This window comes from Notechis scutatus, chromosome 8, assembly GCF_049901735.1.
Source record: "Notechis scutatus isolate UNSWTSFEM ecotype Mainland chromosome 8, rNotScu1.2, whole genome shotgun sequence".
NCBI lineage: Eukaryota > Metazoa > Chordata > Lepidosauria > Squamata > Elapidae > Notechis > Notechis scutatus.
In genome coordinates this window covers 24,371,487-24,397,862 of record NC_142016.1, presented here as the reverse complement: position 1 = coordinate 24,397,862, position 26,376 = coordinate 24,371,487, and the positions used below count along the sequence as shown (strand labels likewise).

The 26,376-nt window shown below is 41.4% G+C and overlaps 1 protein-coding gene across 3 annotated transcripts in view; it reads left to right on the top strand.

The window, feature by feature from the left end:
- The window catches only part of BICRA (BRD4 interacting chromatin remodeling complex associated protein), a 67,612-nt gene extending 42,827 nt beyond the window's left edge, over window positions 1–24,785 (top strand). For 2 of the 3 annotated variants that reach the window (XM_026689371.2, XM_087971191.1), the window contains 11 exons: window positions 119–2,122; window positions 3,155–3,472; window positions 6,693–7,397; window positions 8,526–8,877; window positions 10,040–10,167; window positions 10,559–10,684; window positions 11,731–11,795; window positions 12,232–12,380; window positions 13,501–13,592; window positions 14,711–14,813; window positions 16,106–24,785. In XM_026689371.2, coding sequence (XP_026545156.2) covers window positions 119–2,122; window positions 3,155–3,472; window positions 6,693–7,397; window positions 8,526–8,877; window positions 10,040–10,167; window positions 10,559–10,684; window positions 11,731–11,795; window positions 12,232–12,380; window positions 13,501–13,592; window positions 14,711–14,813; window positions 16,106–17,343 — 5,280 coding nt within the window. In that variant the 3' untranslated portion in view covers window positions 17,344–24,785. The remainder of the gene's footprint in view (window positions 1–118; window positions 2,123–3,154; window positions 3,473–6,692; window positions 7,398–8,525; window positions 8,878–10,039; window positions 10,168–10,558; window positions 10,685–11,730; window positions 11,796–12,231; window positions 12,381–13,500; window positions 13,593–14,710; window positions 14,814–16,105) is intronic. The other variant, XM_087971192.1, reaches the window with a different exon arrangement.
- Window positions 24,786–26,376: the final 1,591 nt, after the last annotated feature.

Here is a 26,376-nt window from a genome sequence, read left to right as displayed (position 1 = left end):
ATATAATTGCTTTTATATACTAAAAACATAAAGCTACAGAAGACAGAAACATCCGCAAGTTCTGTTCCATTAATATTTCTTTCATTCTCACTGTACTTTCATTTTCACTTGTCACTAGCTGCATGTGCAAGAAACCTCTGGCAATCATTTGAACACTGAGCAAAGCCAACCCACAACAAGTGTTGATTTAGACTTCTTGGAAGATGACATTCTGGGCTCGCCTTCGGGAGGTGGAGCCAACCTGCAGAATTCGGATCAACCATGTGATATCCTCCAACAGAGTTTGCAGGAGGCAAACATCACCGAGCAGACTCTGGAAGCAGAGGCAGAACTCGATCTGGGTTCTTTTCAGCTCCCTACGCTCCAACCAGTGGTGCACACTGCCTCGGATGGTACCCCACAGATTTTTTCTGGTGGGGCTGACCTCATTGGACTACAGCAGCCTGCTGTCCTAACTCATCAAGCACTGGTGCAGCAGTCTGTCGGGGCTGACGTGGTCAACAAAGCCATCAGCGTGCAGCCTTTTCTTCAACAAGTTGGCTTAGGAAATGTCACCATCCAGCCGATTTCCAATCTTCAAGGGTTGCCCAACGGGAGCCCAAGTGGGGCACTGGGCATTGGGCAGATTCAAGTTGTTGGCCAGCAAGTCATGGCAATTAACCAGCCTACTCAACAGATCATTGCTAAGCAAGTTCAGCCTTCCCAAGTGGCCACTATGCCTGTAGGAAGCTACATCACTCAGACGGCACCAGAACAACAGCAGGTCACCTTGGCCTCCGCTGGCGTCTCCCCACAGAATGCCGGTCTTATGATCCCGAAGAACCTCCCAGCAGTGGCCACGACCACTTTGAATGGAAGCTCGATGTTTGGAAGCGTATCGGCCGCCCAGGGTTCCCAACCGCTCACAGTCACGTCAAACTTGAGCAGCTCACTTGTTCAAGCCCAAAATGTCATCATTCACCGGACACCCACGCCAATTCAGCCCAAACCTGCAGGAGTCCTTCAGCAGAAGCTATACCAGATTACCCCCAAACCCTTCGGCCCCAACAACACCACACTGACCCTCCAAAACGAGGCTGCTCTCCAGCAACAGAAAGCTCAGCAGAACTTAACTTTCATGGCAGGCAAAGCAGGACAGAATGTGGTGCTTTCTGGCTTCCCACCAGGGCTGCCTGCCAACATGTTCAAGCAGCCACCGCCACAGCAACAAACTCTGAACAAGCCAATGAGTGTTCATCTGCTTAATCAAGGCAGCAGCATTGTTATCCCCGCGCAGCATGTCCCTCAGGCCATGCTACAGGGTCAGAATCAGTTCCTTCTCCCAGGCCAGCTCACTGGAACATCAACAGTTCAGATCCCCCAGCAGCTCTCAGCATTACAGGCTAACATGGGTGGTCAGATTCTGACAACCTCACATCCTAGTGGGCAAACTCACATCATCACCAGCCAAGGCCCAGGCGGGCAGCTAATAACAAATCAAGCACTGCCTGCCCAAATTCTCACCAATCAGAATCTGGCAAGCCAGCTCAACTTGGGACAGGTTCTCACCTCACAGAATGCCCATGGAACAGCTCACATTCTTTCTGCACCCATTCAGTTGCAACCAGGGCAGGTGGGCCAACCAACTCTCTTCCAGATGCCTGTATCTCTAGCTGGTAGCCTGACAACTCAAAGCCAGCCCACTGCTGCGGCCTCACTGGCCGGTGGTGCCATCAATCATAGCGGCCAGACTGTTATCCAAGGAGTCACTCTGCCTAGCCAAGTGGCTATGTTAAATGCTACGGAGAGCCTCAACCAAACGGTGACCATACAAGCACCCCCTAATGCCACCAGCCAGAGCCCTGGTCTTATTCAGCCACAGTCAGCCTCCAGCGCCAATCTGCTACCCAGTGACCAAGCCAATATACTAACTGCCCAGTCCACCTCTCAGCCCTCTGCTCCTCCTCAGCTTCAGTTAAACGTTCAGCAGCAAACACCACCACCTCAGCAACAAGCACAAATACCCGTGACTTCCCAGTCCAGCCCTAATTTGGTGGCATCAAGTCCCGAAAAGATTATTTTGGGCCAGACAGCTGCTGGAACTGTAATATCCCAGGATTCCATGCAGATGTTTCTACAGCAGGTAAGTTAAATACTTCTTGGCACCACAGCTATTCCTGATGCTTTGGAAGGTTTTAGGTTGTTCTGTCTCTCGAAGGGTACACCAATTTACTACCACAATATGAGTGGATAAAGAGTCAAGAAAGTTTGTGACCGTGACAACTCAAAGCCTTTGAATTACTCTAATTTGGAAACTTTCTAGCCTTCAAGATTAGTCTTTGCAGGCCACTTGGTAAAAGTGAAGAACAGTGGAAAGGGAGTGGCCAGCTTTTGTATTAACAAAGTACAGCAGCTTTTACATTCTGTGTTGCTTCTTTTGTTCCTATTCCCAAATCTTGATATGCAAACTTCATTTCTTTGACTTTGCCCCCAAAGACTCAGCACTTCTTTCTGACAGCTTGTTATTTGTAACCATATCTTCCCCCGCAAATCTTCAGCTTTAGAGAATCAGAGTAAGGCGGAACAGTGGCGTAATTTAAACCAACAAATATAAATATCTTAATGGTCACATAGACAAAGAATAAGAATCGACACTGATTCAATGACACATAATCAATTGAACAATTAGGGGAATAATCAAGTTAGCAGACTGCAGACATGACGTGAGGAGATTCCTTCTCTCATAGGTAATACTGATGCTTGTTTACCTGGGTCAAATTTCAGGAGGCTCTCTACACACAGCAAGTAAACAGAATAGGCTGGATGTGTTTGCTCTTTTGATCCATTTGTGATAATAAACTACATTCTTTAAAGGGCCAGAGCCTGATTTGAATGTGAATATACTGTAGATGGTGTAGCTTCCATTAATTACGAGCTTTTGTACATTACCAAAGAATTTTTGGTGACAAAATTACAAAGAGTACAGCTTTGGGCATGACTTTCTACATAAGCTTGATTTTTGTGACCAAGGGGAAAGCAGGGAAGGAGAGTAATACATTTACTAAAGTTTTTCAGTTCAGTAAAAAATGTACATGTGAATCTGAACAATAACCAACATTGCTAAAGGTGGGCAAATAATGTGAAGATGGTCCATGCTAAATCTCTTGGATTACAGAAGGATCAGAGCCAGCAGCAGCAGCAGCAGCAGCAGCAATTTTATTCGCCAGCTCTGAAAATGCAGCAGGAGAGCAGTATGAATGACTCTGCCGTACCTCCCCATCTGCCAATGCCTCTGCCCATCTACAGCATAGCCACCACTGCACTCAGCACCACAAGCAGTGTCCCAGCCTCGGTGATAGTCAGCAGCAGTGTAGGCACAGCCCTGCAGCCGCCTGCCAGCCGAGAGCTGAACCAGAGCCACAACCTGCCACCGGTGGATTCCAAAGTACCACAGTTCTCGACTGGCCCTTCCCAGCAGGCACTGGCTTGCCAGGTAGACCTTACCTGTTTGCAGATCCATAAAGTTGCCCTGCTTTGGCCTGTTCTCCTGCCTTACTTCCTCCTGTCTAACATGTCTGCCCTTCTTCTTAATTTTCCCTTTACCTACTTGCTTTGTGCTGCACATTCTCGGTGCAGAACATAAAGAGAAAGAGAGAGAATGAGAAGGGGGGAAATATTAGCATCTCATCTAGATTTGTATTCTCCCACACTTCAAAACAAAGGCTTGGGTGTTGGTGGTTACGTGATTTCTTTTAGTGCAATAGAAGTCTCCCCCTTGTGGAAATAGTATGAATAATACAAAGGGAGAAGTTCTCATTAGAGCAGCTGCCTTCTGGCTAGCAACCAGGATAAATATTTCTATTTAAATACAAGATTATCTCTTCCTGTTCAAGTTTATGGCACCCATAGCAATAGACTTAGAAGCAAAAATAAAACAGAAGCGTTTTTCCTACATGGAAAATAATTTGACTGAAAATGGTAAATTCTTTCATACCTGAACATTTTTTCAGAACTAGAGGGAACAAAACAAATAAACATTCACATCTTCCTCCACTTATTTCATTTCCTTGGTGTTGCTGTAGTTCCATGAAGCAAAAATATTTTTAGAGAGAGTCAGATAAAAGAAGATGGAAACAGCCACCGTGTTTGTTTGTCTTGAAGTAATTATAAAAACAAGAAAAAGCCAAATTAGTTCAATTCTCTTTTAAAACTAAAAGAAATTGACACGGACCCAGAAATCTGAAGTTTTGAGGGTGTCGTTTTATATCAATCTAGTATGGTTTTTTTTTTAAAGGTTGCAATTCCTGCTTAGTTGAACAGAATTGCTTCTGCAGGGCTTCATAAGTGTAGACTACAAATCCTACAAACTTGGAATAATAAAACAAGATCAGATTAAGTTCACAAGAAAGAGTAGCCCTGTACAGTTCTTTGGATTAGATTCCGAAAAGGGGGCTTTGGAATGCAGAAATGCATCAATCTGGCACTCACCAGCAATTGGTTAAAGGGCCCATCTCTTGGATTGTGCAGCTGCTGCAGCCATGGGACTCTGGAAACAGGTGTGGCTGCTTTCAAGAGTTGCCAATGGGGGTACATCCCCATTTCTCTCCACTCAAAAGCACTCTTTTGGAATCAAATCCGATGCATTGTACAGCCCTAGTAAATACAGGCAGTCCTCGACTTACAACAGTTCATTTGGTGATCTTTGAAAGTTAACAACGGTACTGAAAAAAGTGACTTGGGACCAATTTTCACCCTTACAACCATTGCAGCATCCCCGTGGTCATGTGATCAAAATTTGGCTGCTTGGCAACTGGTTCATATTTATGACGGTTCCAGAGTCCCCGGGGTCACATGATCCCCTTTGGCGACCTGACAAGCAAAGTCAATGGGGGAAGCCAAATTCACTTAACAACCGGGGGACTAACTTAACAACTGCAATGATTCACTTAACAACTGTGGCAAGAAAGATTGTAAAATGGGGCAAAGCTCTTTTAACAAATGAGTTTCTTAACCACATAAGTTTTGGGTTCAATTGCGGTCGCAAGTCGAAGACTACCTGTACTGACATGCAATCCTGGACAGCTAAAGTACACGACATTTTATATCATAAACATTCTGGATATCTGCAAAAGAATAGAAGTTGCAAAATGTTCCAAGATAACAAGCTAGCTTCATCTATCTTAATAGAAAAACTTCCCACATAAGGGGAGTCATATGGGTCTGCCCAGAGTTTGGAAAATAGACCCAAGTGGTCCTGAAACAGGCAAATATCCCAGTCTCTGAGTCTGCTAAACCACCTTTGCCTTTCCTTGGATCTCTGTGGCCTTCACTGTTTGTCTTTTTCCTTGTTGCTGCTCTTGCTTGCTTCTCTTTTGATTCCAACTAACCCTGGGAATTGGTGGTAGTGATGCTGCTGCTGCTACCGCCTTTTGTTGCTTTTCTCCTGTCTTCCCTACGTTGCACTCATGGTACTTTTCTCTTTGACTAAAACCTGCATCTCTTGTTTGTTTTTTTTAAAGAGGTGTGATTTGCGAACTTGACTTTTCTTAATATTAGTGTGTACAGTAGTCCATACGTTGAAAGTATTGCAATGTAAAATCCTGTGCCTTCCTAAAATAAAAAGGTGGCTACAGCTGATATTCAAAGGTAATGATTTGAAACTGCTGTTTGACATGAAAATACTATAGATTTATAGATTATAGAAATACTATAAAAAACAAGCTTATAACAATAGGACTTGAAAATATACAGGTAGTCCTTGACTTACACCAGTTCATTTAGTTACAAAATTCAAAATTCAGGCACTTGGCAACTGACTCATCCTTACGACAGTCGCAGTGTCCTGGGATCATGTGATTATCTTTTTAGACCTTCTGACAAGCAAAGTCAATGGGGAAGCCAGATTCACGTAATAACCATGTCATTAACTTAATACTTGCAGTAACAACTGTGGCAAGAAAGGTCATAAAACTGTCTCCCTTAGCAACAGAAATGTTGGGCTCAACTGTGGTCCTAAGTCAAAGACTATCTGTATCTAACATTAGGCTGATTTAATAGCATCTAGGAAGATTTTGAGGCCAAGACAGGAAAGATGGAAAGGGAAGCAAAGTACTTTGCACGGGGCTACAAAACCTTCTTTGGTATCAAATGGACAACAAAACCCCACCCCATAACTGGCTGATATGGAGACCCAGAAGGGCAATAATAACAGTTTGGCAGCTCTGTTGTGATCTGCCTCTGTGAAACATTTTGGACTTAAATTTTTGCTATAAGGAGGCAAAGGAAGAAACTTTTAAAAGAGTTAACTTGCTTTCCTTCAAAGACCAGGAAACTTTAATTTTATTTCCATATTTATTTTCATCACCATAATTTTAAAAGGCACATCTTTAGAACAACATATTGAAAGAAAATGTGCTGGCATCAAAATATTCTTCAACATGAATGTTTTCTATTCTACCCTTGAAATCTTCCCTTCATGGCACAGGATCTCTTCTAGAATAAACTGGAAAAGAAATGGGGGGGGGGGGCTGCTTTTTTAATAAAAAGGGGTTGTTTTTTTTTGCTAAAGTTTTTTTTTTCATAAGTTTACAATTGTGAGTTTGGGATTTGCAAAATGTTGGCTGCTCCTATTGCATTCTGGTGCCCAGCCACTTCAGAATGCTGTATCTTGACCCTTTTACCACTGTTTTTTCTTTTTTCTTCCTCTCTTTCAGTTGCCTTCAGGGCAGCAGAAACTTCCTGGCGCCTCCCCTTCCCACTCACTACCTCATCCTTCATTGGGGGAAAGCCCCCAGCTCCAGCCCACGCACCTTTCCCAGATCCAGTCTCCACACCAGTCCCGTCCTCCGTCTCAGCCTCAGCCCCTTTCCCGGCCGCCTTCCCGGCCTCACTCAAGACCCCCTTCCCAGCCCCAGACTTTATCCAGGCCGCCTTCTGAACCCCTGTCGCGGTCTTGCACCCCCCAAACTCAGATGCAGAACTTATATGTGATCCAGAATCAGATTGCTTCCTCTCCTCATGGTTCCAACCAGCATCCCCTACGGCCTCCCTCACAGCCTCAGGTACCGTTTCAAGCCCCTCAAGCCCAGCCAGAGGGACAGCCTCAGCTAGCAACCCCTCCTCCGCATTTGCCCTTACAGATTCAGCTTGCTCCTCAACTCCAGCCCCAGTCTGAGGCTCAGGCACGGTTGCAACCCCAGATCCAGGCTTCTTCTGAAGTGCAGCATACTCATTCCCCCCATTTCCAGTTACAGTTCTCTGCACAAGGCCCTATCAAACCGCCCACCCCAACCCAGACCCTTCACCTGACACCTGAACAACAGAGGAGCTTTCAGATGGTGTCAAATCAGTTCCAGGCTCTCTCCACAATTCCAGTCCCTGTTCCTCAGCAGAAACAGCTAATGGATCGGTTTCAGCAGGTATGGCAATAACGTTAAATAAAAAAATAATCGGAAAAATAAATTCGTGTGCTGTGGATCCTTCATTATTGCAATTATATTTTTGCATATAAAATAGCTTCAGTTGTGGCATTTATGAAACCTCCAAGTGGTACAATGCAAGAAAAATTACATCCAACTAGAAATCTTGTCTCCATAGGATTTTTATTTATTTATTTTTTGCATCTTTACCATATTCCAAAGATTTCCAATTCTTCCTATGGAAGATTGGACAGTCCTACAGCTTTCTTTTTTTCTTCCTGAATTCTTACATAAGATTAATGTTTTCATTGACTTTCACTGAAACTAAAGAGAAACTTAACCTGGAACTTTATTTCAAGCACGTTGGATTTTAAAATTGTGTTAATATTGCAGAATTGGTGGGATTTAAATAGTGTTGTTGCTGCTTGTGTGCACTGACTCTCGCCACCAGAAGGATTTAATTTTAAACAAAATCCAAAGTCAGTTCTCATCTTGGATTGCTTCACCAGTTAAATAGAAAAAACCAATTTTTTTCTGTTTGAGAAAAACCTGTGTCAAGCATCGTAAATGGTGGAGGCAAAGGTGGCTTTTCTATTTTTTGTATTTGGTATCTCTTATTTGATGCCTTCGAATCAGCATTAATTTCTGGAGGCTGCCTGGACTAGTCCCTGCGGTTTCCTTGGCAATATTTTCAGGAACAGTTTGCCATTACCTTCTTCCTAGAGTTGAGAGAGAGTGACTGGCCCAAAGTCACCTGGCTGGCTCTGCTTAAGGTGAGACTAGAACCCATGGTCTCCTGCTATCTAGCCCAAGGCCAGAAGCACTACACCAAGCAGGCTCTCCTGTATATGATACACAAAATCTTTATCCTTTATAACCACAAAATCTTTATCCTCTTTATCACCGCCAAACTGATCTTTGAGTTACTGTCTAACTCAAAGTATTCTAATTCTTGAGTGATGGATAAAAATCTACATGCTCAAAAAACATTATTTTCCACATTCCTCAGGGTTTGTTCTGATAAAATCCTCAGCAGTGTTATATCCAAAAGGAATATATGTTTTCCAATCCTTTGGGATACAATTTTTGGGTTTGACTTTTCTTTCTCTACCTTTGTATCTCACACAGGTACCCCAGGGAATTATCCTGCAAACAAAACAGTCAACATCCACTAGCCAGGTACCATCCTCCCTGAGCCAATTTAGCAGCCAGTCCTCTTCAGTGTTGGTTAGCAGCCAAGGACAGCAGCTCACTATGGCAACGACTCCGGCTCAGGCACCAGCAGTTCATGGCCATACGCCTGTCCCCACAACCATTCAGTCTTCCAGTACAGGTCCCAGCAAAGCAGCTCCTGTACTTGAAAAGGGGCAAGTACCAAGAGGAACAACAAGTGGAGGAGGAGGAGGACAACAGCCACCTACACAGTGTACAGCGGTTCTTCAGCAGCAAACTCCCGTGTTGGTCAAATCAGCATCAGTATGTAAGTTGATAAAGAGCACTATATGTCTTGGTGTCCTTTAATTTGGGAAATGGAATAATTTCCCTTTGACTGTTGCTTTTCAGCTTTTGACTTGTCAGTTCATATTTATCTGTTTGTTATGAGAATTGCAGGAGATTCCTTCCCATCTGCAGCCACTAATAGTTGTATCCCCGTGGTGGACTGGACATTAACATTTGAACTACTATAAGTCTCCATGTATTTGCCATACGCTAAATAAATGTATCCCCGTGTATCTTTTGAAAGGAATGGGGTGAGGGGCAAAGTTTGCTTTTTCTGCCCTATCCTTTTCAATAACAATGTGGACCCCTCGACTTAAAATCACAAACGAGCCCAAAATTTATGTTACAAAGCGACAAGAGTTGTTGAGTGAGTTTCGCCCCATTTTACGATTTTTCTTGCCACATCACTGCAGTTGTTAAGTTAGTCTCATGGTTGTTAAATGAATCTGGCTTCCCCCAGAAAATCACAACAGGTGATCACATGACCTTGGGACACTGCAACTTTCATGAGTCAGTTGCCAAGCGCCTAAATTTTGATTATGTGAATATAGGAATGCTGCTTTGGTCATAAGTGTGTAAAGCAGTCATTAGTCACTAGTCAACTTTTTTCAAGCTGTTGCAACTTTGAATGATCACTAAACAAACTCTTCAAGGACTAACTCACCCCAAATTTATATTCCTCAACCAGACCATGAGAAAATTAGATGAGATGAAGCTGCACAGGTTGTGATTTTCATAAGAACAATAGATCAATATTAGAAAGTGCGAACAGGATTTCAGGGGTTTTTTTGGCATAAGATTCATATAATTCTAAAACCTTGCATCTTGAGATCTTAAATGCTATCTGAACCTTGTAATGAAGATTGGTTGAAAAATGAATTTTAGATAATTGTTTTCCTGCTCATTTAATTTAAATTTCCAAGTATATAGAAAGAACTGGCAAGCAGGTCCCATACATTTCATCATGAGTAGAGGCGCATAAATCTGTTTCTGATCCCATTTAAATTATCTGTTTCCAGAATTATGAAAGATCTAGGATATTAGCCCTTAAAAACCCAAGATGACAGTGTTGGGAATTTGTTCCTATATCTCATTTTAAAATCTTGTGTATGTGTGTCTCTTCCTCTACCGTATTTATCCAGCAATTGCGGCTACGGTTCCTGCCGAGAGTAAAACATTTTCCAGCAGTTCCACAATTATTTCTGGAGGTAAAACAACTTCGGGGCAAGGAAAGGCCACAATTCCTCATGTTGTACAACAGTCAGTTCAGGTGGGTTTGTTATCCTGGTAGCCCATTTTTGCAAAAACATTCATCTTTACTATTATTGTTGTATGTTCATTTTTAGCACTAGACAATGCTAGGCACCAGATAGTGAATACTGTCAATGACTACAGTTACCTAAACATTAGCTTAACTAAGTATATAACTAGACTCTGAAGGATTTAAATATTTTAAGTGCCAGAATGTTGATCATATGACTATAGGGACACTGAGACGGCCATAACTGCGAAGACCTGTCGTAAAATTACTTTGTCAACACCTTTGTAGAACAGTTTCTAAACAAGGCAGCCTTTAAGTGAGGTCTACCTGTGTTTGTTTTTAATTCCTTCCTTCTAATATATAAAGCTGCCTTCTTCTTTGTTTTTGTTTTTTTAATCAGGCCAAGCCTGGAGTCATTAGCTCTGCGTCAGGCCTGAATCTTGGGAAAGGGCAGCTGCAACTCCAGGTAGTTGGAAAAGGCTTGTCACAAGTCATGTCTTCAGCACCAGCTCAAATCCAGCAGCAGGTGAGAATCTATGTTGTTTATTGTAAAATTACTTGATAAAGGGTTTGTTTCACAAATGAAGGCAAATATATGGGTCCAGGATAATGTTGCAGGTTCCAATCTGGCTCAGTCCCCAGGACCAGAGGTTTAGTCCTCCAAGCTTTTGGACTCATGCTGGAGCCCATCTTCAGGGAACTCTCTCTCTCTCTACCAGAATGTGTAAACCTTCCGGTAGACCCAGACTGGAGCCTACAAAGGGATTTTTGTGCGGGGTGGGGGGTGGATTTGGTGCAATGTCTGAAAACAGCACTATAAATATTGTTCGTATATTGAATTAAGAGGTACAGTGTACCCAGCACATAAATGTTTCATATGTATTCTTATTATTTGGAACATTTTAATCCCCACATTCCGCAGAAAGCCTTCAAAATGGAAACCAATCTCTTAAAGTAATAAAAACATACAGAAAGCAAATGTTAAATTTAATTTCAACAAATTTAAAAAATGTTAGTCCATTGTGACAAACTTGAAAAGAATGGCAGCTTATATTAATAGATTTAATATGGCATAAATTTTCATAGGATATACAAACCATTTTTATTAAAGGAGGATTAAAAGCATTGAGTAAATCAAAACAATTTCTAACAGTTTTTAAAAAGCTCATATATTCTGGGAACTCTTTATTAGTGTAAGCTCTGTATCAAGCATGTTATAAGTAGTCCTCACCAACCACTCGTTCAGCACCCAAAATTACAACAGCACTGAATGAGAGAGACTTACAACTAGTCCTCAATATTGTGGCCATCATGGTGTCCCCATGGTCACATGATAGTGATTTGGGCTATTGGTTACCCTTATGAATGTTGCAATGGTCTGCAGGCATATGATCATAATTTGCGACCTTCCCTGCCACTCTTGCATCATCAAAGTCATTGGGGAATATATTTATATTTGTCTTTTTATTAACAGAATTCATCTTGAACCACTTTCATAGATATGCTGGATTGTGCTTTATTTGGAACGCCACCTAATTGCCTCTTTGTTCTTACGTTTTCTTTCTTTGCCAGTATGACAGCAAGCTGGGAAGCCTGAAAAAAGCACCCCCGATGCTACAACCAAGCAAGGAAGCTTGGTAAGTTTAAACTGGAGCAATCCAACAAACAGGTAGCAAGTGGTCATGCCTGATCTTATGACCTTTTTTGCCACAGTCATTACTTGAGTCATATTTTGAATCAAATTTTGATCACACAACCATGGGAACACTATGGTTCATCCTAGAAACAGCTTGTGGCATCAGGAACCAGATATAGGAGATGGCAAACAGTGGTATGTTGTTTTTCAAACTCCGTGTTTGTATCAGAATATATTACATAGAAAGTAGAATAATTTCTTGTCTCTTGTAGATCAGCAAAGGAATACAGGATACTGCAATGTCAAAAAAAATGAAACTTGTTTTTATTTTGCAGCCAGCTTACTATAGATTTCAGCTGGATGAAACAACTGTCGCCTGTCTGTTATAATATAGGGATATTATAATATTGTTCATTGTTTTCTTTTGTTCCCTTTAGCTTCTTGGAACAGCTACATAAACACCAAGGAGCCGTTTTGCATCCTGATTACAAAACTTCATTTCGGTCATTTGAAGATGCTTTTCAGAGGCTCCTACCTTACCACGTCTATCAGGGAACACTGCCTTCTCCCCATGACTATCGGAAAGGTGAATTTATTGGGACTTTTCCACATTTGATGCAGATATATCAAGATCCAAGCTGTCTGCTGCATTTTTTAGCCTTAGTTGTGCAGTCTTTTACTGATTCTAATAACACTTTTTTTTCCTGTCCAAAGTATTTCATTCTGCTATGGTTTCCTCACTTCAGAAAATAATTAACATATACAGTATAATGTAGTCATTTAGCCAGTGATGACAAAGATATGATTGCTTTCCACATCCAATGACTGAAGGGAATAAAGAAGAAACTTTCCTTCTGTTCAGTCCATTGAGGTTTTCTGCTTGCTGATCTCTTGAATGCTTATTGCAATTTTTGCTATAATGTACGTAGCTATTATGTCATTTGTATGTGATGGGAGGGAGGTTATAAAGGGCGCCATTTGCTATACAGGTTGCATCCATAATTGGGATCAGAATTGCCATTGCTAAGTAAGGTGGTTGTGCCTGATTTTACAACCTTTTTTTGCCTTGTTTAATTGAATCATTGCAGTTGTTAAGTGAATCTGCTTCTCTTGTTGACTTTGCTTGTTGGCTGGGAAAGAATAAAATAGAAAATAGGACAGAAAAAAGAATAGAATAGAATAGAATAGAATAGAATAGAATAGAATAGAATAGAATTCTTTATTGGCCAAGTGTGGTTGGACACACAAGGAATTTGTCTTGGTGCATATGCTCTCATCTATTGCTCACATAAAAGGAGAGATACATTCATCAAGAGCCAAGAATCATCAGGTACAACACTTAATGATAATCATAGGGTACAATAAGCAATCAGTCACATAACCCTGGGATGCTGCAGCTATCATAAATCCATACCAGTTGCTAAGCACCCAAATTTTGATCATGTTACCATGGAGATGCTGCAACGGTCATAAATGTGAGGACCAGTTGCTTTTTCAATGCCATTGTAACTGCAAGCAGTCACTAAATAAATAATTGTAAATCGAGGAGTACCTGTATGGAATTGTTGGCTTTTTCGACATGCTTAGTGAATTAGTGAACATCTTCCAAATAATTCAAAGAGCTTTCTTTATTGCACTTCCCATTTGAAAGAAGATGAGTTTCCCTCCTTTGTTTTCCTTTCTCATTGTGTGTTTTTCTCTAATAGATGAAGAATTTGAAATGGTGTCCACACAGCTGTTGAAACGTACACAAGCCATGCTGAACAAATACCGGTTACTCCTCTTGGAAGAGTCCCGGGTAAGATTTCTTTTCCTCGTTGAACAGATATAACATCAGCACGGTCCTCTTTTTGGCCTTCGGTTGACTGACTGAGTTGTCATGGAACAGGCCAAAAAATGATAACACGTTTATCACATTGGGGAGAATCTGTCACAGTAATATGAAATACTCAGTTATGTGTTTCCTTTATTAGAACTTAACAACCCTACATTGATGTTTTTATAAAAAGAGATGAACGGGCAGCAGGGGTTCAGCAGCAGCTGGTTCTAAAATATTTTATCAAGTTAGCACTTCCAAATCAAAAATAGCAAAGTTATTAATTATCAAGACATATTAGGATCAATGTGCCTTTTAAAAAGTTGTATTATTTCAACAAAGATAGTTTGTGTGAATCTTATCATTGGATATACCAATCCAGGAATCTGTTCCAAATACTGTAATACAGAGTTTCCAGAAAGTGAAGTTAAATAAAAACCCCAAAATTGTTAATTAAGGTAGAACTTGATTTTTTTCATGCTTTTTTATAAATGTATTTGTTGCATTTAAAATACTGACAGAAAAAGAAGAAAAACAAAAGAAACCAGACATGAAAATGCATAATAAAAAATACATATCAAATGCTTTAAAAAGCTGAAAGATACAACAACAAAAAACAAAATATAAGGTACAATATGTTGTTGCAATAAACAGTTACAATAAACATTACACACACACACATATATACGCACATATTCATTTCTAATAACTTAATATAACTATCATTTTTAACCTTATTGTATTCTGCATAAATGAGTCCCATATTTCATTATACTTATCCATCCAATGTTTATGACGATACACAGTTCACTCACAAATGACAAGTATAGTCATATTTTCAATCCATTCAGTAAACGGGGCCGCTTCACAGGGGTAGAACTTGGTATTATTGATCCATGAATTAGAGATCATTTCATTCTTACCCTTCTCAATTTATGGCTTTAAAGTATATGTAACATTGTAATAAAGTTGGGTCTTTTTCAGCAACGAGAGATGGCAGAAGGAAAGAAATGACCAGGGATGTACAGACTTGAGATGATGGGTTATTAAGAAGCTCAGAGGGTCCTCATAGCATTGGCAAATACTGTTTTCTGTTGCAGAGAGTCAGTCCTTCGGCAGAGATGGTGATGATTGACAGGATGTTCATACAGGAAGAAAAAACTACCTTAGCTCTCGATAAACAGCTAGCAAAGGAGAAGCCAGGTAAGGGAGCATTTGTTTCAGCATTTTGGGAATCTTACTTTTTTTGAAAGTATCTACTGCTTTACACTGTTCTCTTTTCAAAATGTTATTCGTCCCATAAAACACGAAGGACTTCCTGGTCCAAGAGTTTGCTTTTAAGCCATTACATTTCCAGTGGCTCTCATAGCACAATAGTAGTACTTCTGCGTAGACCATCAAGATACAGATAATTTGAAGGAATAGGGTGGGGAGAAAATTAACGGAGGTTTTTAGCTTATGAAGATTTGATTTCACACTTTTCAGTGCTGATCAAAACACATGTTCAACTAAGGAATGGAGATCAACTAAATATATAGAGCAGTGGTGGGATTCAAATTTTTTTACTACCCATTCAGTGGGCATGGCTTGGTGGGCGTGGCAGGGGAAGGATACTGCAAAATCTCCAGTCAGGCGGTATTTGCCGGTTTTCCGAACTACTCAAAATTTCCGCTACCGGTTCTCCAGAACTGGTCAGAACCTGCTGAAGACCACCTCTGATGTAGAGGAATTTTGTGTTTGTGCATGCAACTTTTTATTCTTCCCTTCACAGTACAACTCAGAGGGATGTGGAAGTTGCCACTTGACCAGGCTTTCCTGTTTTGTCCAAGTCAGAAGTTACAGTTACTTATTTTAGAATAGGATACACATCCTAATACACAGCTTAAAATTAATTTAAGTTCCTAGTTAATTGTGAGGATAATAACCTTAAGAAGATTATGGCTATATGGAAGTGGCCATTTCCATAGTATCCCATAAAGGGCAGAGGTAATCTGCAAAAGACATTTTTTATATTCTGGTTTAGTAATGACCGTTTAATATTTGGTCATCCACAGCTTTAAAAAGGAAGAAAACCAGAACCCAGAGTAGATCACAGACCAATGTTTATCTTATATCCATTGACATATCCAAATTTTAATTATTCTGTGACATTTTATAATGTTCTACTTATAAGGAAAAGCAATTAAGCTCCTTCCGTATTTTTTTATCAGTATCTGTAGGCAGAACTGTTTCTAGAGGGCTCTGGTCAGATACTCCCCTCCTAAAAGCATCCTATGTTTCTTTTCTCATTGAGTGAACTTGCTATGGCGCAGTGGCAGCAGCGTTATATAATTGTCTTATTTATGAAAGGGGTTGGGTTGATTTACTTGGTCAATTTCAGTTCCTGAGAAATTGGCCATCCATAGATCGAAGGTTACCCAAAGCAAAAATGTCGTGAAAAATACCTTCTCGGCCAGCTTTTGACTAAATGAGCCGTGCACGTTCTTCTCTTGCAGACGAGTATGTCTCCTCATCTTCCCGCTCACAGAGTTTTGCTGCTTCTTCTTCTTCTGCGGCTCAGGGGTCTCTGCCCAGCCACGTTCCTTTGACTTCCGAGAACTTGAAATCGCCTCCGGTACAGATGCCCACTCATATCAACCCCACCAAATTGGTCATCAAGCACAGCGGAGGGTCTCCATCCGTAACGTGGGCCAAAGCGTCTCCCTCCTTGGACGGCGATGACGATGCCCTGCCCTCCAGGAGCAGGCCGCCCATTAAAACCTACGAAGCCCGGAGCCGGATTGGACTGAAGCTAAAGATCAAACAAGAAGCAGGACTTAGCAAAGTGGTCCATAACACTGCTCTGGATCCCATTCACCAGACCCCGCCACCTGTGTGCACGGTGATCAAAACGGCTGACCAGCACTCGTCCACTTCGTCCATGACCACCACTACAGCTACCACGGCCACGGCCTCAACGGCGGGACAAATGAATGGGACCGTTGACCATATTGGTGCAGCTCCAATGGAGAAAAAACCCATGATGACCTACTGCAGGCTTCCTCTCCGTAAAACGTACCGGGAGAACGTGGATGCTTTTGTAGCAGAGAAAGCTCCCGACGCCTCTCTGAAAGGGAGCGTTTCGAAGTCTGATCCGGTGCCAAGTACTCTTATCATCAAGCAGGACGGGGGGTCCCGGAGTGTTATCACATCCCACAAATCTCAGGGGAGTCCTTCTGGCGCGGTGGCCGAGAAGAGCAGGTCAGAGGAGAACACCAAACATACGTTTTTCAACCGGAGCGATGCCCGTTCTTTGGTGATGCAAGGAAGCCCTGCCCCTCCTAAGACCGACGATTCAACCAGTGGCCTTATGAAGGAATTAGCAGAGGTGGAAGATGAGTTTTACCAGCGCATGATAAAGACTGAGCCACTTGACCATGGGCCGGCCTCCGAACTCGCCTGGGAGGTGCCCTTGCCCCCAGCCAAACGAAGGAAGTCCGAATCTTTTGACGTGGACAATGCCAGCTTCTCCAGCGACAGCCCCCCCGATGACTCGCTAAATGAGCATCTACAGAGCGCCATTGACAGCATCCTGAATTTGCAGCAACCTCAGGTTGGGAGCCAGAATACTCGAACGCCCTCCTCTTCCTACAATTCGTCCTCTTCGCCTTTCTCCTCACCCGTCCACCGCACGGACACGTACCTTGCCCCCAATCACAACGGTGGCCTTGGAACAAGGACGTTAAACAGATAACAGAAACTGAAAGTGAGTCAAGACTGTAGAAAAAAAAAAGGAGAGCCAAGGACTGAAGCTGCAGCAGCTTCTGCTGGCTGGGAACGGTTGGAAGCCAAGGTGCCACTTCCCAGAGACCTGCTCGGATAGGGCTGTTACCAGAAGGGAAGAGTGAGGGTTCTGGGGTGGGGAGGGCAACAAGAATGTCCTAGAGAGGCTTCGTCCATCCAAGGGTTGATTTGATGGGTTTCGGTGGTTGTAAAATACAAGCTTCGGCTGGATTTACAATATACACGCCTCATCACATGCACCATTAAAAAACAAAGAAAAAGAAAAGGTTCAGCAAATGCCAAGCAGGCAGGTGGGAGGGGGTTGGATTGGGGCCCATAGGTAGTGTTGGCTGTGTAATATTTAGATTCTGTAACAAATTGCTAATTTGAATCTCTGATGATAATTGGGTTTGTTTTTCCTCCTCTCCCCAAACTCCACTACTATACTTAGGACATTTTAACAAATCTTAAATCAGAAGCCAGCAGGGAGGCCAAAGGAATGGGGCAGGGGGTAAAGTGACAATTTCCAGAAGGAGTTGGCACACGGGGCAATTATGTAATTTGTCAGGTTTCTTAAGTTATTTTGAGTATAAACTGTCTGCTTTTTTATATATATATATATATATATAAAATAGATTCTGAACAAGATGCAAAAAAAAATATAAACACTAATGCTTACAAACAAATAAGCATGGATGAATTTACAAATAAATCACTTTGAAAGAGGAAACCAGTCCAATCCTGGACATGGATGGGTGTCGTTACCATAACCCTGGTGCGTGGAACAAGGAAGGGTCTGTCAAGAGGATGTGCAGTTCTCTCTCCTCTTTTCCCCTCCCATCCTAAAAGAAAGAAAAGAAAAAGAATCAAGTTGGGATTTTGATCACGTTATGGTCCAGGCTAATCATTTGCATGCCGGGGCTCAGGTAAATGTTTGCTTGGAAGTTGGTCAGTTGCAGAAAGACAAGCTGGCTCCCTCTTCTATATACTGATGATATTTTGCTCTGTGCCACAGTTGCCTGTGTTTGCCTATATTTGCCTCTCATGGTTCAGTCCTCTCTGTGGTTGTTCCTGTTTTTAAAACATGATTTGGCCAGGCCTTGGTTGGAAGGTCTCAGCAGCCCTCAGTAGTCATGTAGAGAAGAAAACAGTGGTGTTACTTTAATATTCGTATCCAAACTAAGTGATTTTTAGTTCCCCTTAATAGCCAGTGAACTTTGGTTGATCCCATCTAAGTTTTCCCACAGAACCTGGTTGAGTCCATGTTACTCCGGGTCTAATCCCACATCTTCTTTGGAATTCATGTTCCCATTTGTCTCTGCTATTCTCATTCACTGATGGGAATAAAGATACCTGTCCTTTCAGGTTTACTTAGTTCTGTCACTAGACTGTTACACATACTTGTAATTCATTGACCAGCACTTCATTCCTAGTTTCCTCATGTCACGTTTTGTCCACCACCTTTTCCCCCCACAACCTAGACTTTTAAATATAGGAATTACAGGACTATTTGTCTTGCCCAACAAGAAATGCCTCCCTCCCAAATTAGAGGTTTCCCGTAAATTTAAAGCTTTTTGTGAATCAAAACAAGACATGCCAAGCTGTTTCCAACGTCATGGACTATCTTAGTCTTGATTTATAGATAAGCTTAAAGGAAATGTCCTCCCCACATTACAGCTGTCATAGGAATCATTTATATGAATGTTGAAATAGGGTACAGCCTTCATGATCACTGGCCTGGTAAAATAGAAACTCAGTCACTATGAGAGACTAACATGGGGCAGGCATACAAAACAGATCTGTTTGCCCCATAGTCCCAGTTCTTCTAGAAATAATTAAAGAGGCAGCCTTTCCCAAAAGTATTTGCTGCTATGCTGATTTTTTTTAAAAGTCTTAATTCCTTTTGCACCTTGGTATTCCTTCTAATGGCAATTATCTATAGCAGGGGTGGGGGGAACCATGGGCCCTTTATGACTTGTGGACTTCACCTCCCAGAATTCCCAAGCCAGCATGCTCAAGAATTCCATACTGGTTCAGGAATTCTGGGAGTTGAAGTCCACAAAGGCTCATGGTTCCCCACCCCTGATCTATATATATATATATAGTCTGTGTGTCTGGCCTCTTAGTTGTAAGCTTCACGGATAAAGTGGTTCACTCATGTCTTCCCTCTTCTAGTTTCCTGGGCCCAATAAGATAGTGCTCGAACCTTTCGCAACCCCTTATTTTCTTCCTCCTTGTACATCTTACTCATGCTGTCTACTGCTACTTCCTCTGTAAGGGGTCTGTGTGTGTGTGTGTGATTTTCATCCTGTCAGTGTACTGATTGGCAATACAGCCCGCTGTTTTAGATGACATTGTTTAGCTTTCTTTGAAGAGTTGGGTGCATTTTCAGTTCCCCTTTCATTGGATTTTGCAAGGGAAACATAGCTGAGGAGATCGTTCTTGACATACTAGAATAATACTCAAGTCTGTTATCAAAGAAGGCAATCTGAAAGACCGCTGCTCTTAGGCTGTTACTTTTTAAAAGCAGGAGTACTTTTAAAACACTCAGTGTTCAGTGGCTTGTTATGACCCATTTTGGTGCTGATCTTCCCAAAAAGCAATGAATTGAACTGGTTTAAAGTTCAAAAAGCTGACAGTTTCTTCCTTATTTGTAACCGCGTAAAAGTATCTTTGCTCTTATCTCTTTTTTGTCCAGCACATATTTCTATATAGCTTAAAGGCTTCTTTGCTCTTTCTGCCAAAAAGTATGATGAAAACTTACGTATCTTTTCTTAATTTGTATCTCTTTCTGGTTCTATTACAGCAGTAGCACCCCCACATCAAGTGTTAATCTTTTGAGTTTTCACAGAGACTCCATAGCAATTAGTTTTCATTTGGCCATTCTTCATTCATCTTGTATCGACCCAATATGGTCCAATGAAGCTACAACAGTATAATGCTGGCCTTGAGTCTCAATGCTAGAAAGTGTCAGGAAAAGTAACTCCAGGTGAGAGATTTAATGCAAAAACAAAGAAACCGAAATCCGTATTCTTCTGCTTTTAAGTATCAAAAATTCCTATGGCCTCACTGCAATTCTACCTCTTCCCGTTACTGTATATTACAGTAGGTATATTATGGAAGGAACTTAGAGGTACAGACAAAGGTTCCTGCCAAGTATGAAAGAAAGAAAGTGAAAGATATGAACCTCTTCAGTACATTTATGACAACTGTATGTGTGTGGTGGAACTGTTTACATAAACATAACTCACCTGAAGATCAACCTTTTTAGGGGAAGCATTTAGTGGCTGCCACCTGTACCATTTGGATATGTATGTAGAAATCCCCCACCCCCTTTTTTATTAAAAAAAAAAAAGATTTTCTACAATATAGAGAGCTGTGAAGACAGTGGGGTAATGCATCATTTTTTCATAGTGTGAGAGTTCATTGGTTCATTGTATCAAGCTCTCTCAGTTGATGTATGAAGTTAGCAAGCAAAGAAGCAGGGAGATAAACATGTTAGACTAGGCAAGAATTGTTCCTTTCTCCTTAAACAGCAGGTGCTTAACCAGCACCTCAGCAGTAGAAGTTAGCTTTCTTAGCTGTAAGCAAAGAGCAAGAATCTGTTTTTGATTCAGTATGCAGTTGGAAGCTCCTACATAAGAGTGTAATACATTGTTTTTTTGCTAGTTTATCAAACTGCGAACAGTACCGTCTGTATAAAAATACAGGGACCGATCCAGTTGTAAGCACCAGTGATATTTAATTTTAGTGCATGTTCCCCTTTCAGCCACCATTAACCTTCAGTTTGCATTTGCTTTTCCCCCCCAAAATTTGTAAATTGTCTAAAATTGAAAGGCTTACGTGCCACCTTCCTTGCAGTTCAAAAAGCAGCTGGTGCTGCTTTCTCTTTGCCAACCGTCACTGCTAGAACTGTCTAATAACAGGCTGCAAAATTGTCTACTGCAAAATTGGATTGGTGACATTGCATTCTCCCACTACCTTCATGAAAAAGCAGAGATGCCTTTCAAGAAGCAAGATCCAAAACATTCAACTTGGCGATAAGTTGTCCTTTTGGGAATGTGCCAAAGGAACTGTATTTAACCATTGCTGTAAACCTTCCATTTACTCTATGACTTCATTTCTTTCCACGGAAAAAAAATTACTTTAAGCTTAATTTCCACGTCTAAATCTGTTGCAGATATTTTGTAGATTCTCCTTTACTCTCCTTTTTATGTTTGGTGGAGTTTTGTTTTGCAGGCAGAGCTATAAAACAATATTTTTGATACTTTTCTTCTTGTCCCATTCTGGCCTGCCCAAACATAGATAATGTCCCGAGAAATGTTGAACTTTGCTTAAACAGCAAATTCTGATTTTTGGAGAGAAGGGTGTGAAAATGGGAGATGTGTAGATGCAACAAATCCAAATTGTCAGATTAAAATAAAGCAAACACCTATTTTCAGGTGTCATTTTGTGAAATTGGATATGCTCCTTTTAAAAGACTAAAATCGAACTTCAGAAATGGATAAGCACGTGTTCTTCAAGCCAACTCATCAAAATGATTTGGCAGTTGGAACAGTGAATAAGTTCAGATTTTTTAGGTGCAGAAAACCTAACGCTCTGAGCATTTTCCTCTTGCTAATTTTTCCTCTCCAAATGACAAGCACAAATAAAGCCTTAATATCATCCATGTGTTAATCTGATACATCCATTTAAAAAATAATGATCAGTTTAATTAAACAAGACATACATCCATACATTCGTATAATACTGCCGTTTTGGTGCTTTCAAGAAGACTAGTTCTTTTAAAACAGTGTTTCAACTGTGGCAATATTAAGATGTCTGGACTTCAATTCCCAGAATTCCCCAGCCAGCATTTCTATTTGTGTGAACAGAAGTGATGTGAGCAATTTTGCCTCATCCTTGTCCCCTGATAGGTGTGTATTGTTTTATTGTTATTGTTATTATTGTCTCATTCTCCTTTATTCATTGGTGCCCACAAGCCTACTTGAATATACATTCATTATCATACAAATATTTTAAATATAGCTACCCAGCTTCAAAGCATATTTGATAGATACCTACACAGTCAGTTCCAAAATTCAAAGGTAGAGGACCAAGCAGTTGAGTGTGCTTTTAACTAAATAAAAAAAAGGACTGAATTTAGGCTTAGTTTAATTATATTTTCCCTCAGAGATCAGGGTCTATAACCCCATTAGTAACATCTTGCATTTCATTTCTTTTTTTTTTTATTCATTATACGATATAAATACACCTGCATTCCTTTTTCTGAAGTCTGGATTTTGCCCCTTGCCATCCCTTACCCTGCACTAACTTCCAAAGATAAGAGCAATATCAGTAGTCCCTCGACCCAAAAATATACAACGTGAAAAAAGCTTAGACAAATGGTTGTGGATCCAAGACTATTCATTAGCATCGGTTCCATCTCCTTTAAAGTTAACTGTGTCTTGTGGTGTGCTGTGTGGTGGGATATTTTGGACTTTAAAAATAAAGTTAGGAAAATAACAGAACCAAAAAAAGGTGGAGGGGGAGTTAAGAGGTCTACATTTTTGTATTTCCAAATCTCTCATATTTTTGCAAAGGGTTCCGACTTGCTTAAGAAATTGTACAACCCCCCACCCCAGCATCTTCCCAGATTTGTGTGTTCCCTTTCGAAGAGTGCCTTGTGCATATGAAGTTGTGCTTACATCAGAATTTGCAGGCAGGATGGCTGGATCAGCCTCCAGATCATCTTGAAAAGAGAACGATTCTCCTGAATTCCCAAATCTGAAAACTGTCCAAGGGATTACGTCCGAGAAGCTACTGTGTTCCGGTCTCTTTATGCTTTGTAGCCGTGTGCAGTTGAATAGTATAGCTCCTGTTTTAATTTTCGGCTTTTTTGAGGGTGGGGGTGGGGTAAGGTGACATGCGTTTGCGATGTATCTTTCTTGTTAAGGTGAGGAAGCTTTTCATCCATGGTCAAAAAGCACTTGTGCAGCGGTTGTTCCTCTCCTGTCTCCCTGTCCCGACTCTTCTAAAGTCGCTCTCCGTGGCAGGACATTTCGCCTCCTGGATGGAAGTTGCTCTTAGCAATGCTGTCTGTGATCCAGTGCCCTCCAGGTAGAGCATGCGTGTGCACGCATGCTTTACCAGCACATGTGCAATGGAGCACGCACACAGTTCTTCCCTCCGCTGCATTCAAAGAGAGTCGTGGCGCCTCCAAAGGCTGCTCTGGCTGCTCATGTCATAAATCAGTTGTCCAAAAAGAGAACCCCAGACTAAATCAGATTTGGTGTTTGTGAAAAACATTGTTTGTGCTAAATGTTACAGCACAACCATGATTTCTCAACCTTATTCCTGTGCCGGCAGATGGGGTGGGAAGGCAAATGGTTAGTAAGCAATAAAAGGGATGTTGATGGTTTTTTTCATATACATATACATACACACACACACACACACACACACACACGCACACAGAGAATGTATATGAAATTGTTTTTGTTTAGTGTCCTTTTTTTCCTCCTTTTAAAAAGTGTAGATTTGGGATGTTAGCTCATTTGGTTTTTATCTATTTATTAATCAAATTTTTATAGCCGCCCGTTTCACCCAAAGCAACTCTGGTTGCCATTGGTTTGGTGGGTTTTTTTTGGGTTTTTTTTTTGTCCTTGCTGCAATATGGTTAAGTGGGAAAGTATTTCCCTTCCAATTAAAACCTAATAATCAATTAATGTGCACTGTTATGGAGAAGTATGTGTAACACCTTTTCCAGTTTTTGAACAAAGTGATTGTGGGTTTTTTTTCCCCTTTAATTTTCATAGGCACAAAACCAGAAGAGAAATTCCCATTTCTTTGCGCTTAAGTTTCATTATTATTATTATTATTTTATTATTATTATTATTATGGTTGGTCATACAGCCAACCAGATGTTGCTATTACAGAGAGAGAGAGTGAAAGAGAGGGTTATGGGAAAAAGGAGAGAGATCACAACTTTTGGGAAGGTTCCACCTGCCTAAGTTTAATTAATCACCAATTTTGATCTTAAGTGGCTTTGAGAGGATAGTTCTAAAAGGACACTTAAAAATCAAGAACATACATTTACATTCTTCCAGCTCTTTCTACTTTCCTACCCAATACAACCAAATAACAGGAAGTTTCCATATAACAGGAAGCCAAAAGTAATACCCCACTTGTTTTAATATTTGAAAGAAATAACAAAAATAATCTGCATAGACAGAAAGAAATAACACAATTTTTCTTTCTTTCCTCCTGCTGGTACCAGTTTGAACATCACAGTTCAAAAAAACAAAAACAAAATATAGTACTATAAAATAATTTTGTACTGTATTTATTGTGTATAACGATTTTTTAAAAGAATTATGTACATTTAGTACTTCTGTGTAAATTAAATTGCTCTTTTTAAAAATGGTATAGAAATTGGCTTGGCTTTTCTTGAATGAAAGGAAAACTGCTTTGGATATAACCAAAAGTCCACGGAAAAAGACTCTTGCTTCAGTTTTTGTACAAATGGCAGTATGTGCCTTTGGAAAGGCAAAACTTTGACTCTTTTTAAATAGCAAACCAAACTAAAAGGAACAAAACTTGGTTCTTCCATCCCATGTGACTAATCACAGTTCATGGCAGTAATATATTGTGCCCAAACCAGAAACTGGTCATTTGGGGTTTAGCTTGTCTGGGAGACGTTTAAGTGCCTTGCCATTGCTCTGTGGTCTCATTGGCCATTGCTCTGTGGTCTAGCATCGGCTTTCTTTTTGGGTGGATGTAATTGGGGCAGTTCTGGGGTTTTGGTGAAGGGAATTGCTGGGGAAGATTAATCCACTAAACCAGTGATCCCCAACCTTTTTTATGTTGCGGCCCGGTACCGGCATCAGCTGGGCGCCGCGGCCCGGTACCGGCATCAGCTGGGCGCTGCCATCTTTTTTTGATGAAAAAGTGCTTCCAGTGACCTCACGGAAGCACTTTTTCATCAAAAAGATAAGGCGGTTGCGCTTCGGTGAGCTTTTCCGGGTAGAAATGGCTTTCTACCCGGAAAAGCTCACGAGCGTAACGCCGCTATCTTTTTGATGAAAAGTGCTTCCGGTGAGCTTTCTACCGGAAAAGCTCACCGGAAGCACTTTTTCATCAAAAAGATGGCGGCGCCAACAAACCAGCGGCCCGGTAGGACTTGTTCCGCGGACCGGTACCGGTCCGCGGACCGGTGGTTGGGGACCCCTGCACTAAACCACTGTTATTATGTGTGTATGTGAATAAACGGGAAAACACAAGTGGTACCACTGTGATGGGTAGATTCCATGCACCTATGGCGTATAGTCATGCTAGCCATGTGACCACAGAAATATCTTCCGATAACGCTGGCTCCCTTGGCCATGAAACCGAGATGAGCAAAAAAAAAACTAGTTTTGGACATGACTTGCAGGACAACCCAAAGATGCTGTTCCAAGTGGCAACTGGATTTCCTTTGTTTTTCCTCAAAGATATTTCGCTTCTCATCCAAGAAGCATCTTCAGCTCTGGCTGTCAACTCATAAAACATTTGGGAGTGTGGCTCGAGGCTCACGATTGAATTGGAGTAGCTGCCGGAATCCTGACACTGGCTGGATGGTGGGGAACGGAAGGATTTATATTCCTTGTAGTCAGCTGGTCATTTGCATCCTTGTAGAGCAGGGGTGTCAAACACAAGGCCCGTGGGCCAAATCCGGCCCGCCAGACCTCGTCTGATGGCCCGCGGTGCCGCCGCCAGCCTTGCAGCCTCCCCCTTTTTTTTTTCAATGAATTTACTCCGTGCCTGCACGGAGTAAATTCATTTTAAAAATGGCTCAAGTTAAAAAAAAAAAAAAAATTTACTTACCTTCTGGGACCTGGCCCGACTTCTTCCTGCCCCGCACTGCTCCCTGGGTGTCGGACGTGACGTCATCACGTGACGTCCGCCTGACATCTCCAGGGATCAGAGGAGCGCGGACGCCGCGGAGGAGCAAGAAGAAAGAAGTAAAAAGAAAGAAAGAAGTAAA